This window comes from Cydia fagiglandana, chromosome 23 (genome assembly GCF_963556715.1).
Source record: "Cydia fagiglandana chromosome 23, ilCydFagi1.1, whole genome shotgun sequence".
NCBI lineage: Eukaryota > Metazoa > Arthropoda > Insecta > Lepidoptera > Tortricidae > Cydia > Cydia fagiglandana.
The window spans coordinates 8,101,897-8,116,758 of record NC_085954.1 but is presented as its reverse complement, the minus strand read 5'-3'; the positions used below and the strand labels follow the sequence as shown (position 1 = coordinate 8,116,758).

The 14,862-nt window shown below is 38.2% G+C and overlaps 1 protein-coding gene across 1 annotated transcript in view; it reads left to right on the top strand.

Annotated features, from left to right (window-relative positions):
- LOC134675935 (sex peptide receptor) overlaps positions 1 to 14,862 on the top strand; it is a 389,420-nt gene that overhangs the window by 371,968 nt on the left and 2,590 nt on the right. The window contains exon 6 of the mRNA XM_063534280.1: positions 13,722 to 13,860. Within this exon, the coding sequence (XP_063390350.1) occupies positions 13,722 to 13,860 (139 nt within the window). The remainder of the gene's footprint in view (positions 1 to 13,721; positions 13,861 to 14,862) is intronic.

Sequence of the window (14,862 nt, the reverse complement as noted above, 5' to 3'; positions counted from 1 at the left end):
ACACCGCCTCTGTACTGGATTTCTCCGTAAAGAAATCATGTCCGTCGGTGACGTCATTCACCAGTTGCGTGTCCATAAAACAAGCCGCTATAAACAGGATGTAACGCTGATATTTTATTTGGCCGCATTTTATTGCGATCGTAAATTTCAGCTGAAATACTAGCTACTATAAAGTTACAGGAGAAAAAGTAACTACATAATAGGTAGTTTTACTTCGCTCTATTTAAGTACTCGCCTCATCTTCACTTGATATTTACCAGTTGCTTTTCGGTGAAGGAAAACGTGAGGAAACCGGACTAATCCCAACATGGCCTAGTTTCCCTTCTGGGTTGGAAGGTCAGATGGCAGTCGCTTTCGTACAAACTAGTGCCTACGCTAGCTTAAAATAAAGATTAGTTGCCAAGCGGACCCCAGGCTCCTATGAGCCGTGGCAAAATGCCGGGATAACGCGGAAGATGATGATATTGATGATTTAAGTGCCTACAGGTCCGTCCCACAGGACTGAAGCCATAACTTTAAAAGAAGGAATGACAGCAATACGGCAACGACAGCAGCGCAATTTATCAAGGAAATTGACAGTGTAATCGCGTTGGACGTTACGAGGAAAAATGCGACGTCCCACGGATATGTACCTTATGGCAGTTGGCGTTTACGCTATTATTAACGTGGCTCTAATACTATTGCGGTGCTATGCGACGTAAGCGCCAGCCGCCATAAGGTACCTTTTCCCTTGGAACGTCACAAATATCCATGTACAATGCCGCAGATTTCCTTTCCTAGAGCGCTCATACGAGGCCGATTCGACTAAACAATTTGTGCCGCGAAATACAATGCGAGTCGAGTCAATAAGCACCACATGCGCGCATCACAAGGTTACTACCCTTATCAAATTCTTAAATCAGAAGGTCATTTCTGTATGAAGTTGTACCAAATTTTTTTGTTAGAATTGGGTATTTTTATATTTTATATTATATATATAGAACCGATGGCCGTTGGGGCGGAAAGGTTCTCGAGTGGCGACCACGTACCGGAAGGCGCAGCGTGGACAGACCCCCCACAAGGTGGACTGATGACCTGGTGAAGGTCGCGGGAGTCCGCTGGATGCGGGTGGCGCAAGACCAGTCATTGTGGCACTCTTCTGGGGGAGGCTTATGTCCAGGAGTGGACGTCCTCTGGCTAATATGATGATGATTTTTATATTATTTCTACTCAGAATCACGAGCTTTTTTAATGTTTACTGAGAAAAAACGCGTCCCCAAAACGTTTGCTCCGTTTGGTCACGGTTTTCAATACAACCTTCTATGACCGTAACAAAACGGACACCAAAAATTTGCATGAACTTTTTGGGACACTTTTTTTCTTGTATTAGGATAGAAAGAGTTCGTGATTCTGAGGAAGTAATATAAAAATTCCAAAATCTAAAATGCAAGTTGGGGGGTACTACAACTGTTCACTGAATACACTGCACTGCACTTCCTACCTTTTGTAATGAAACACTTGACCACTTAATACTCGTACTCACTTATTCCCACAGACAAAACATCCTCCAGACTGAGCATAGTCGCGCTACCCCCTCTGCCACGCATACGGTAATTTTACTCCATGTTCGAGTCGAAAGTGTCTTTGTGCGACGTCCGTGCCTTTGAACGGACCAATCACAGCACGGGACTTCGCTCACCTCGTCCCGCGCACCCCCGCATTTTTGGCATCATCGGTTGCATGAAATAATTGCTTTAAACTCTGTCTAGAGGATTCCTAGTCTATGCTTATTCCGAAACCAAATTGACTGACACGCGTATTCGGGAAACGAGATAATCACAAGTTCTAGAGACGATATAGAGATCAACTACTAGATTTACATTAGATATCGACTAGATGTGACTTGGATATCTAAGGGCCACTTGCACCAATCACTAAACCGGGGTTAACCGGTTAAACCTGGAGTTACTATAGTTACCAGTATATTTTGACACTGGGTTAACGGTTTAACCCCGGGGTCGTGGGATGGTGCAAGTTAGCCTAAGTCATAACTTGTCGAAATCGTTCAAGAGGACCTCCAGAATCGCGGAAACGTCAAATTTGACATATCTATCTTACAAACATCTTTAAATTATCCATATCGTAACTTGTAGAGATCTAATTCATTTTCAGAATCGAGCCGTATATACGGGCCTGTGGAAAAATCTTAACAGCGCGAAGTAGCCGACCGAACAGCGACATCTACTGTGAAATTGGGCAACTATAAAAACTAAACATACTACAACAACTTTATAGAAATGGCCCGAGTCGACCTCCACGACTGTTCAGAATTAAGCTTCCGTTACAAGACTTACAGTCGCCATCATATATATCGGAGCGGCCAAGGTGCTCACAAATATCTGAGCACGCCTCTATTGTCAAGGCGTTAGAGTGCTTGCTCAGATATTGTGAACACCTTGGCCGCTCCGATATATCTGATGGCGACTGTACAAGACAGCTGTAAACAGGCGGCCCTTGCGTTTCCTGGCGCTAATAAAGAGGCGGCATAAATATTGATCACTTTACCTACTAGACGAAGCATAACGGCTCGGCCACGACATTGAGCGACTTGCGACGGCGACAGCGATAACCATAGATTAGAGACACAGCGATCGGACCTTTTGGTCCCACCTATGGTTGTCGCTGCCGCCGTGGCAAGTCGCTCAATGTCGTGGCCGAGCCGTAATACTCGCGGTCACCACTTTTTGGTGCTTCCAATCGCGGTGACCAAATTAGTAGGTACATTTACAGGAAGGGCAATTAATGATAGGTCGTCCACATTTATTATCTGTAGTGTGTCATTTATTATTTGTCTGTGTATTAGACCTTCATATTTGATCTCATTAAAAAAAACTCGTACTGCATTTGCTTTTTAATTTAATTTAAAGTTATGTACAAATGCAGTACGAGTTTTTATGAGATCGCGGGAGTAAGATTCGTTGCAAGTGATGTCAAAATAAAATAAAATAAATTTGTTAAGATATTTTTCAAATAAAAGGAGCTCAACATTGGCTTATTTAACGAAGCAAGTTACAAACTTTCATAAATTAAAATAAATAATAATAGCATATAATTGTGTATTAACGAAGTTTATTTTAAAACTACTTGTATTCCTTAAAATTGAGTAAATGTTATGCTGTAACATTTTACAAACAAGTGAAAGCTTATGTGTGGTGACCACCAATACCGTCTTTACCACAAGGGCACACGGGGCCCTTGCCTAGGGTCCCCATCCTCAGGGGGCCCCGAAGGACAAACAGTAACACTATATTTGGTTACCCATAATAAATAGGAGATCATATTAGGAAAATGTTAGTTTAATTCGCTTTCTTTACTTTCCAAAAGGGCCCCAAATTCTTATGTGCCCAACGGCCCCATCGCATAGTTACTTATTTTATTTTACATTAGTAAGTTAGCTTAGTGTAAAAAAAAATGTAATTATGGTGGAATAAAGGCTATTTTTATTTTACTTTATAAGTTAGCTTAGTTTATTCGGTGCCGGGCGTCCCGTTTTCAGTACAACATGAACATAAATACGTGTTCTTGGCAGTGAATTTGTTATGACGGCAATGTGTCCACATTGTAATCGATGCGGAGTCTATATAACAAGTAGTCTGTCTACATAAATTAGGACGGAACTTAAATCGGATGCCTTTGCCTTCGGAATTACAAACGGTTAGGAAATCATCAGGATTAGGCCCTTAAGCTGTCAACACGGATTCTCGTAAGCCTTTGGGTCATACACAGCCCGGGTCATATGTGACACAATTTGGGTCATATGTGACACGGTTTTCCCTTGTAGAATGAATTTCACCATGTTTCGTTCACGGTTTTTTATTTTGGTGAGGTTAACCCCGGGTTAGTGGGATTGTGCCAGTGACGCTAAGCGGGCTTATATTAAGGGGCCCACTGATTAACAGTCCGCCGAACGGTATCGGCCTGTCAGTTAGAACAAAATTTTGACAGTTCCCAACAACTGACAGGCCGATATCGTCCGGCGGACTGTTAATCACTGGGGCCCTTGAAAGTAACAACCATGAAAGTAAAGACAAGAAGGAAGTCTCAAAATGAATCTGGAAGATAAACTCATTGTTATGCTAAACCCACTTGGACCATTAAACATTTTACGTAAGCCGTCAGCCGGGTTTGATTCGTTTTTAATCTTCCTGCCTTCTGATAAGGGTGTAAAGATATGTCGTATACTTTATAGCTTTAGAAACAAGTGCCGAGAGGAATATGATTTTCGAATAAAACATCACACATCAACACAGCAAATATGCCAGAAGGGCACTTTTAGACGTCAACATGGAATATACATAATACAAGCAAAAAAAACACAGCAAAAAAGACATGTAACCGCAAATTTCGCAAATAAGTCCGCCATTTGTACGAGTATATAGGTAGATTATTTTTGTGTTTTGTGCAATAAAGTTAATAAGTACCTAATTTGTATGTTTAACTGTTCACATTTCTATCTGTTATATAATAAAGTTGTGTTATACAAAGCACTAAAAAACTACCACTAGGGAAAAAAAGTAATAAATAAATATATATCTTGATCAAATCATTAATCAGAATCAGAATCAGAATTATTTATTTCTCAATAGCGATACAAAATTTTCATTAATACAAACAAAAATATGCACACATAGTGAGATCGTCAAGGTAGGTACGCTAGGTACACGTTTTAAACTAATATTTACATTATTTTACAAACATAGAAACAACAAATAAAAATAATAAAACATTAAAAATATAATTCAATTTCAGTTACTAAGTAGTCTATTGATTCTAATGGATACATTAATAGTTATTATTTAAGTATTCTTTAACGCTATAAAGCGTCTTGTTAAGTAGGAGCTGTTTAACTTTGCGACGAAAAGTGTTAATATTTGTCTCAGTTTTTATTACTTTTGGCAACTTGTTGTAAAGTTTCTGCCCTATTATTTTGGGACACTTTTTCGCCATTTGTAATCTGCATTTGCTTTGTCTTAAGTTGTCAGGATATCTAGTCGGTCGTTTACTTACGTCGCCGATACGTTCAAATTCACTTGGATTATTTCTAACATACATTATAACTTCTAGGATATATGTCGATACAGATGTTAATATTTCTAAATTTTTAAAATGTTCTCTGCAGGTATCATTATATTTTGCGTTGGCCAGGATTCGAATAGCTCGTTTTTGCATTTTTAAGACACGTTCAAAGTCAGTTGAGTTTCCCCACAGTATAATCCCATAAGACAAGATTGAATGTATGTATGAAAAGTAGGCTTCTTTCAGATGATAATTTGAGATGAGGGGTTTCAATTGTTTAAGGATATATATGCCTTTTGCTAGTTTTCCACATACTGAGTTTATATGAGCTTTCCATGATAATGTTGGGTCTAAATTGAAACCAAGTAGTTTCACATGCTCTACACTGTCAATGATTGTGCCGTTTGATAAAGGTATATTTATTTTATTAGCGTCAGTTTGACGAGTGTTAAATTTCATTATATTTGTCTTTTCAGAGTTTAGTTTAAGTCCGTTTATTCTAAACCACCACTCCAGTTTCTGTAAGATCATGCTTATTTTATTAGTTAATTTGTCATCACATTCATCATTTACAATAATTGTCGTGTCATCTGCATATAATATAATTTCTCCGTCTATGTCAAGTTTATCAATGTCATTTAGAAATAAGGAAAATAAGGTGTTCCCTAAAGATGATCCTTGTGGCACGCCTATTGTTGTTAATTGTGGCTGTGACCTGTAGTGCTTACCGTTTACTTTTATCTCTACAGTCTGTTGCCTTTCTGACAGGAAAGATTTTAGTAAATGTGCACTTTTGTCTCTTATGCCATATGTTTTCAATTTAGCCAGCAGCAGGGAATGATTCACAGAGTCAAAGGCCTTCGAAAGGTCTAAAAATATTCCTACAACTTTTTGTTTATTTTCTAGACATCGTGTGACACTTTCCACGAATTTCTGTGTCGCCGCTGTGGTGGAACGTCCTATTCTATAAGCGTACTGTGCATTTGATAGCGCTTTGTTTTGTTCAATATGTCTTAGAATGTCGTTTGATATTATAGATTCTATTAATTTTGATACCATAGGAACGATAGTTATAGGTCTGTAGTTTCCCACATCTGTTTTATCGCCCTTGCCTTTGTAAATGGGGCACAGACGAGTTTTCTTAAGTGATAGAGGATATATACTGGAGCGAAGAATGTTATTTATAATATATGTCAATTGATTTGATAAAACAGAAATAACGTCAAATAAAATCTTTCCTGAGATATCATATATGTCCTTTGTTTGAGACTTTGATATCTTTAGTCTTGCTATTTTTACAAGCTCTGCTGTAGTTATTTGGGAGAAAGCTAATACGGTGTGGATTTCAGAGCAGTTTGACCTTATATGGGCCATCGCTTGGTTTATATCTGGGTTATTATTTAAGGCAAGATCAGTTCCTACTCGAATAAGAAAATTGTTTATGTAGTCAGGTATTTCGGTGTAGTGAATGGACTCTTTACTGTTTTCATGTTTTAAATTCCAGTTGTATTCTTGTACGATGTTGTTAGTCTCTTCTTTTATTATTTGCCATACTTCCCGTTTAGGGTTTTTTGAATTTACAATTCGTTCTTCCGTGTGTTTCCTTTTCAAGTTTTTTAATGATGTTTGTATTTCTTGTCTCTTTATGCATAAAATCTCCTTGATGTCAATTTGCGGGTACTGTTCATGGAATAAGAGTAGATCATCTATATCGCGTTGTATATTATGAGCAGATTCAGATAGCCACGGAATACGATTCTCGTTTTTCTTTCTGATTAGTTTTTGTGGCATATGCATGTTCATATTGTGATTTAATTTTTGGATGAAGTTATCAACGGTATTGGAGTTGTAAGACGCAAGAATTTTATTCCAATCATATGACAACATCGCTTCACAGAGATTTGTGATATTCTCTGCACTTTGATGGCGCCTTTCGACGTATACATATTTTGGCTTGCAATATTCTTGTATATGCAAGTGGGCTAGTTGGGCATCATGATCAGATATGTCTGATTTCAATGATTTGACGTTTATGATATCTGTCTGAATGTTTGTTACGAGGCAATCAATTGACGTCTTTGTGTCACCGTCTACCCTAGTCGGGAAGTCGACGATGTTTTGTAAGTTATATGACGCCATTAGATCGATTAGGTTTCGTTTATTGTTCGACTCAACACTAAAATTCACATTCCAGTCGCCTAGAATCATTACTGAGCAGTTCTTATAATCGCTGCTACAGAGTAAATTGAATAGTGCTTCTAATGTTTCTATCATTTTGTTATAGTCGCCAGGCCAGTTCTATATATCCCAATAATTATTAAATTTACAGGTCTTAGTTCAATTTCTATTGCACATAATTCGCAGTGATATTCCACTGAAAGCATATCTATATTCTTACAAGTCACATATTTAAGTTTTTTGTCGGTGAAGATAGAAACTCCACCATGTATGCGTTCTTTACGTACAAAATAATTGGCATGGGTGTACCCTGGAATAACTACGCTATTTACATCATTAATGCTCAACCATGACTCAGAGATAACAATTATTTCAGGACAGTATTGATTAACGAGTCTTTGGACTAGTAGCAGCTTGTTCTTAATACTACGACAATTCTGGTGAATGATGTTTAATTTAAGGTTATCTATTTTGGTTGATCGTTTACTGTAACTTTGTCTAAAAAAGAGGGAGTAGGATCTGATACTATATCCTTTGCGACAGCCTCTGTTGATAATTTCTCAGTGAGGTAAATTAGATTTCCTTGTTTATGTGTAAAATCATTATCAGACTTATATGTAATATTTGAGAAGAGAAACATAGCAAAATCAGTACATATCTTATTTTTACGATTCAAATGTGGTTTTGGATATTTGTTTATATCAATGAGTGATGTTCCCTGAGACCTTACAACTAACTTATATAATTTACGATTTATTTCATAGGCTCTATTGGCTCGAGTCTTTTTACTATACGGTATTGTTGTTACTTGCAGTTTTAAATGTCTTGAATTACAATGATGAATAGCGTACATTATGTAGGATATTTTGTAATTTATTTCATTTGAAGATATTAATATCACATCATCACCTGCGGTCATGTGTTCCGTCAATTTTTCAATATTTTCGACAATATCCCTTAATTGTGCCCCTGGTTTACATATTGATATAATAGATGTGTATTTAGTACATTTTTGTTTCATGAATTCAGCTAATGATTTTCCGTACTCGTCGCATAGGATTAGCATATTCTTAATATTACCAGTTAAGCTTTCTTCTAACTTGCAACTTCTCGAGGACATCGGAGATAGGTCGATTTTTCCCTGTTCCTTCTTCGGTGTAGTTTTCGGTTGTTCCCCACTGCGCGGACTTGGTATTGGCGTGTTGTTGTATGACGACGATGTAGAACCGATTCTGTTTTTGGAAGTCGATACAGGTGATTCTTGAGTTTCTGTTAAATTTACATTTGTCGTATTATCTTGATCCACTTTTTCTTCTTCTTGTTCGAAGGTGTCTTGCTCCCTTTCCCCTTCCCTTGTGCTCGTACTTTGTGGCATTGAATTGTTGCTTAACGACGATGTTGCAGCATTTGTCTTGTCGTCAGTCACTAATGTCATTAATTTTGTTGATCCATGGATTTCAGGTTGTAGGCATGCTATAGCCATGTCCCTGCTAGGTGCCTGTTCAGTTACTTTGTTTGATTTGGTTGAGGTAGTTGTGTGTTTTGTGTTTGACGCTTTTTTGCATTTATCTGTTTGTACCTTAATATTTCTCATATTTCTTGATATAACAGGCGATTTCTTAATATTACTTGACAGTTTTTTTATTTTTGAAGGGTCCTTATTTAAGTTTATTGCGGCCCCCTTTTTTAAAGTGATCTTTTTATTTTTTGTAGTTATTTCATTGTCCACATGGCTGGTCTGTTGTGGTTCGGTACGGCTATCAACTGTTGGTGGGGTCGACAACTCGCTGTGCTGCGATTGAGTACTTGTATTAATTTCTTGAGGATCGTATAATTTTTTGATTTTTGCTGACGGTGGTGTCCTAGGACGCTCTAAATGAAGTTTTTTTAAGAGGTCGATTTGTTTTTCTTGCTTTTCTAAGCATTCTTTGAGTCTTTTGGTTTCAGTGTTTAAGTTATCAATTTCTGAATGAGCTGACTGTAATTCAATTTGAAGCGATTTCAGTTTATTCTTCATTTCTTCAATATTCTCTTCATTTTCAATATCTGGTAAACTGAGCATACTCGTGTCGAACATTGTAGCATTAAGCAAAGAAGCTTCCGACTGTTCGCCGGTCAGTGAGTTGGCCCTGGCTCTCCGTGGTCGTGTGTTCACTTTTTCCATTTTATTTAGTGATATCGAATTTCACTTAATCGATTTATAACAACAATCGATAGTTTTAGTGAGATCAGGTTTTTGAACGCATCTTATTGGTGGCAACACAGAATTGTCTGTCATAGACGTCAGTGTCAGTTGTGACCAATCAGCTGATCGCGGAATCGTTAATTGCTCTCGCTTTCGTGTATATTCGTAGTGATAACGGTGTTTTCAGGTGTTTTTAAATGTAAACAAATGTATAACGGTTATATTGAGTATCTTACCGGTGTCGTATTTCAGTGATTTCGTCCATAATAGTGCAGTTTTATCAAAATTGTTATGGCAAGTAATTCTATCCGTCCAATGCTGATCACACGGTTAACACTAAACCAACTTTCTCAATATTTTCACAAAATAATCTTCGGAGCTCTTTCTTTTACTGTTTATCTGGCTAGGGTTGCCATATGCCATCTTTTTAATTTAGCCTAATTAATTAAGCCTAATGTTGCTAGAAACGGTTTAATTTAGTGAATAAGTACTTTTGGAAATAATCGCTCCGAAACTCAAAAAAAAACAACGAGTTGCACTCCGAGAGTGCCGGCAGAAGTCAAAACTCAATGACGTTGTAACAGTTTTTCGATCAGGTCACGTGTCCGTCGTACGAATTTTCAATCTGTCGGTCACGTGACCTGTCGCGAGTTTAACTTTTTTTTTCCCTTGACAAAACGGGCACAGCGCTGCTACAGAAGTTTACACTTCAAAAATTATTTGAATACAACGGACGTGTACAAACGGCCTTATGCTAATTTCGTTTATCATTTCGAAAAGTTTAACAATTAATTCATAATATTTTGTCGTCGAGATACCCAATCAGAATTAATTTATAACAACTTTTGTAACTTGTTTGAGACTTGTTCTTATTGAAAACTTGAACTTAGTACTTAATTTAAGATTTTGTTATTAATAACGTAAACCAATTGGAAGGTTTTATATTAGTCCCTTGTTTTTGCCAAGTTCCATTTCGATGCGAAATGTCCGCACAAAATTGAAAAGAAACTTTGATTAAATTTTTATTGCGAAGTTGGAATACACGTTATTGAACTAAACTTAGAACATTGTCTCGACTGAAAAATATTTTTCCTCAAATACAGGGTGATTCATGAAACGTAAGCAGGACTAATCCTGCACACTCAGTAACTGATAATTGATCGATCACCGTCGTATTTAGGTGAAACAACGACACTTTTTCCTATTTTTAACTTTTTGGTGAGGACAAATTTAACTCTCTACAATCATGGTTACCCTACAAGACCTAATTAATAAACATAAAACCTCTTTAACCGTAATGACAGCATTTTGATCACGAAGAAAATAAACTGTCAAACTTAAGTGAGATACGAGTTTTCAAAAGTAACCAGACAGTGATGACATTCAAATTGACACAGAATATCGGTAGTTTAGTATTCTAATTTTAGGGTGACCATGCATGTCGTAAATAGATTTTTTTTTTCAACACGAGTAGAAAATTAACGTTAATCTCACTAATACTGATACGAAACAGTTGCTTATAATTTACAAAATGCGCAGTGTTAGTCCTGCTCAAGGCTCCTGAATCACCCTGTATATGAAGAAATATCGTTATTACGTTTACAAGGATAATGTTGAGAAACATCAGGTTGTGGTCGCTTTAGTTTTGAGATTAGAATGGATTTTGTTCGGCCGAAATACCTACATAAATAGACAACATCCATAATTCAGGAACAAATGTGTCGTTCCACGGCAAAAGCTAAGTAGGTAAAGGTATGGCGGCTAACGCTTACGTCGCATAGCATCGCAATAATATTGGAGCGGCGTTAATAATAGCGTAAGCGCCAAACGCCATAAAGTACCTTTAACCGTTGAACGTCACAAATATTCGTCTTAACACACAAGTAAGTACCCTTATTGGGATTTGAACCCAGGACCACCTAGATCGTAAGCAGGATCACTAGTGTCACGACCGTCTGGCCTAGCGGGTAGTGACCCTGCCTGCGAAGCCGATGGTCCTGGGTTCTAATCCCGGTAAGGGCGTTTAATTGTGTGATCAGCACAGATATTTGTTCCTGAGTCATGGATATTTTCTATATATTTAAGTATTTGTATATTATATATATCGTTGCCTGAGTACCCACAACACAAGCCTTCTTGAGCATACCGTGGAACTTACAGCTCGATTCTGAAAATGAATTAGATCTCTACTAGACCTCAACAAGTTACGATATGAATAATTTAAAGATATTTGTAAGATAGATATGTCAAATTTGACGTTTCCGCGATTCTGGAGATCCTCTTGAACGATTTCGACAAGTTATGACTTAGATATCCAAGTCACATCTAGTCGATATCTAATGTAAATCTAGTTAATCTCTATATCGTCTCTAGATCTTGTGATTATCTCGTTTCCCGAATACGCGTGTTAGTCAATTTGTGTAAGAATGTCCATATAATATAATATTTATTTATTGACCAGCCATGTCAAGTTTTCCGGCCTCTGTAGTAACATTATTTCCGCATTTTCTGTTTCTCCGATAACGTTATTTCTTTCTGTACTTATCGTCAAAATTCTTTATCGTTCAAATTCGCGTCAAAAGGAAACAATCTATTAATAATATGCAATTTATAATCCTACACATTTCCAAAAAAAATCCACGTTACTGCCGATACTGTGAAATTTTATCGTAAAAGTATCCGACATTTAGATGTTACCCAACAATTTGTGAGTTTTAATAAATCACTTCTTTTCACTTGATTTGATACTTTATTTAACATACAATGACAGACATACATTCAATAACATACATTCGATAACGATAGAAATCAACAAAAAAATACTATAAATTAAGGTTGTTTCGATGTTTTATTAATAACCTTAGTCGTACAGGTATCTGCTTAAAAGAGTGCATTAGGTAAAAAGATCATGCATAGCCAAATTTTATCGTGTACAGTATTTAGAATTGCTATAATAATAAAGTCGGACCAAAAAATGTCTGTAGCGGATTTGATAGCCCACGCAGTGCAAGTGTCATTTATACGTCATAATTTCATAGAAGTTTGACGTTTAAAATAACACTTTCACTGTGTGGGCTATCAAATCCGCTGCAGACTATTCTTGGTCTCTAAATACAAGTTTCGATTTTCGGGTTGTATTTTGTAAGTGGACTTTAAGCGCCCTTAACAGATTATTGAATGATAATTTATTTTTCCTTATCATCTTATCTCTTTAAAAAAGAAAGAAATAAGCAAAATGCTTCTAGCGCGTGTCATTCTGAAACGCTTGGTAAATAATTTCAGGAATTCAGTTTGTTACCTATAATATTTCATGAAGCCTTCTTGAGATGTTAGGCATCGCAAAAATATATGCTAAAGAGCAATGGCGGCAAGGCGTGAATTTTCGCTTTCATAGAGTTTACAAAAAAAATTAAGGTTTCCCCATTAGGCTAGCGTGGGGACTATAATCCAAACCTTCTCGTGCTTGAGAGGAGGCCTGTGCCCAGCAGTGGAACGTATATGGGTTAAATTTTTTTTAAGGTTTTCCCATGTGTTAGGACCTACGGTTTTGTGCCAGTTGAACACTCGCCAGCGCTGTTTAAATGATAATAAAACACCTATTTACAAACCTCTCCTGTACAAAGAAAAGTCTCATGATCACGATTCACGAACGAAATTTAATAAGCAATAGTAACTAAATAACCTCCTTACGTCGTAATCCTCAGTATCGAGGGTCTTGGCCTCCCTTTTGAATCACCTCTATCACGATCTCTCTCCATCTGGTTCTGTCCTTGGCGGTGTGGAGAGCCACGTGGACTCTGGAGTCAAGAGCGGTACCGATCTGGTCGGACCAACGTATTGAACCGCGTCCACGTCCAGGCCTTTTCCCATCCACTTTGCCGGTCACAAAAAGCTTTTCGAGTCTGGAGGAAAAGTCTTCTTCTTCCTCGCGTTACCCCGGCATTTTGCCACGCCTCACATAGGAGCCTGGGGTCCGCTTGACAACTAATCCCATGATTTGACGTAGGCACTAGTTTTTACGAAAGTGACTGACATCTGACCTTGCAACCCAGAGGGGAAACTAGGCTTTATTGGGATTAGTCCGGTTTCCTCACGATGTTTTCCTTCACCGAAAAGCGACTAGTAAATCTCAAATGATATTTCGTACATAAGTTCCGAAAAACTCATTGGTACGAGCCGGGGTTTGAACCCGCGACCTCCGAATTGCAAGTCGCACGCTCTATCCGCTAGGCCACCAGCGCTTCGCTGGAGGAAAAGTAATACTACAATTTACTAAATAACACATAACCTTATTTTTTTAAAGGTGCACAATGCCGCGCGTCACCAAATGCCTGATCTACATCGGCATAGCGGCGTTCCTGCACCAGTTGCCTCGCTTCTTCGACCGCCAGTTCATCCCTCACCACACCGTCTGGCGTGGACACTACGAAGACGTGTGCAGGGTATGTAGCCAAGGTTTAGTAGTTACATGTATCTGAGGGTCCCAACTGTCTGTGATAGACATGTGTCTAGCATAGTGACTTGTACCAGTTGCCTCGCTTCTTCGACCGCCAGTTCATCCCTCACCACACCGTCTGGCGTGGACACTACGAAGATGTGTGCAGGGTATGTCATCATCATCATTCTAGCCTTCAGTCGCCCACTGTTGAGCATAGGCCTCTCTACGTGTACGCCACTTATCCCGGTCCTGGGCTAGTCTCATCCAAAAGTGCCCCGCGATTTTCCGAATGTCATCCACCCAACGAGCCAACGGACGCCAGGCGCTTCTTTTCCGACCGACCTTCGACCGGCAGTTCATCCATTAGCTAGGACCCTAAATGGCGCAATAATCGCGGAGCGTGATGGTACATTGTGCAGTCAACTCTAAAAATATGGGTGCACAGAAATCATCTCAAAAATATGCCCCATAGCTCTTATGTCAGCAAATTAACTTTGGGACATATTAAAAACTATGGGACATATTTTTGAATAAGTTGGCTACAACCATATTTTTACAGCTGATTGTACATCCAGGGTTTAATCTTAACATCAGCCTTTCAGCCTTTTATCGACCACTGCTAAGCATAGGGGGCTATTATTTTTGAGTACGGTTATGACCACTTATAGCGGTCCTGAGCAATCTCATTCAGAAAGGCTAAGATGGCCTGCTCTTTATCATTTGTGACCATGCCTGTCACGTTTTAACTTTCGCACTTACATAATATAAGTGCGAAAGTGACTCATGACATGACAGGTGATAAAAACGTGACCATAATACCGCAGAAGTGCACTCGTCAAGGCTTTGTCAAGGATGCTGAACTATGGGCCCGATTCGGATTTTGAAATAGACATCTATTAGATATCTTTTAGACATCACCAAGATACGATAACGATTTGTTTAAGATCTAAACTGTCAAATTTGACATTGGGCGATTCTGGAGATACTCTTGAACGATTTCCACAGG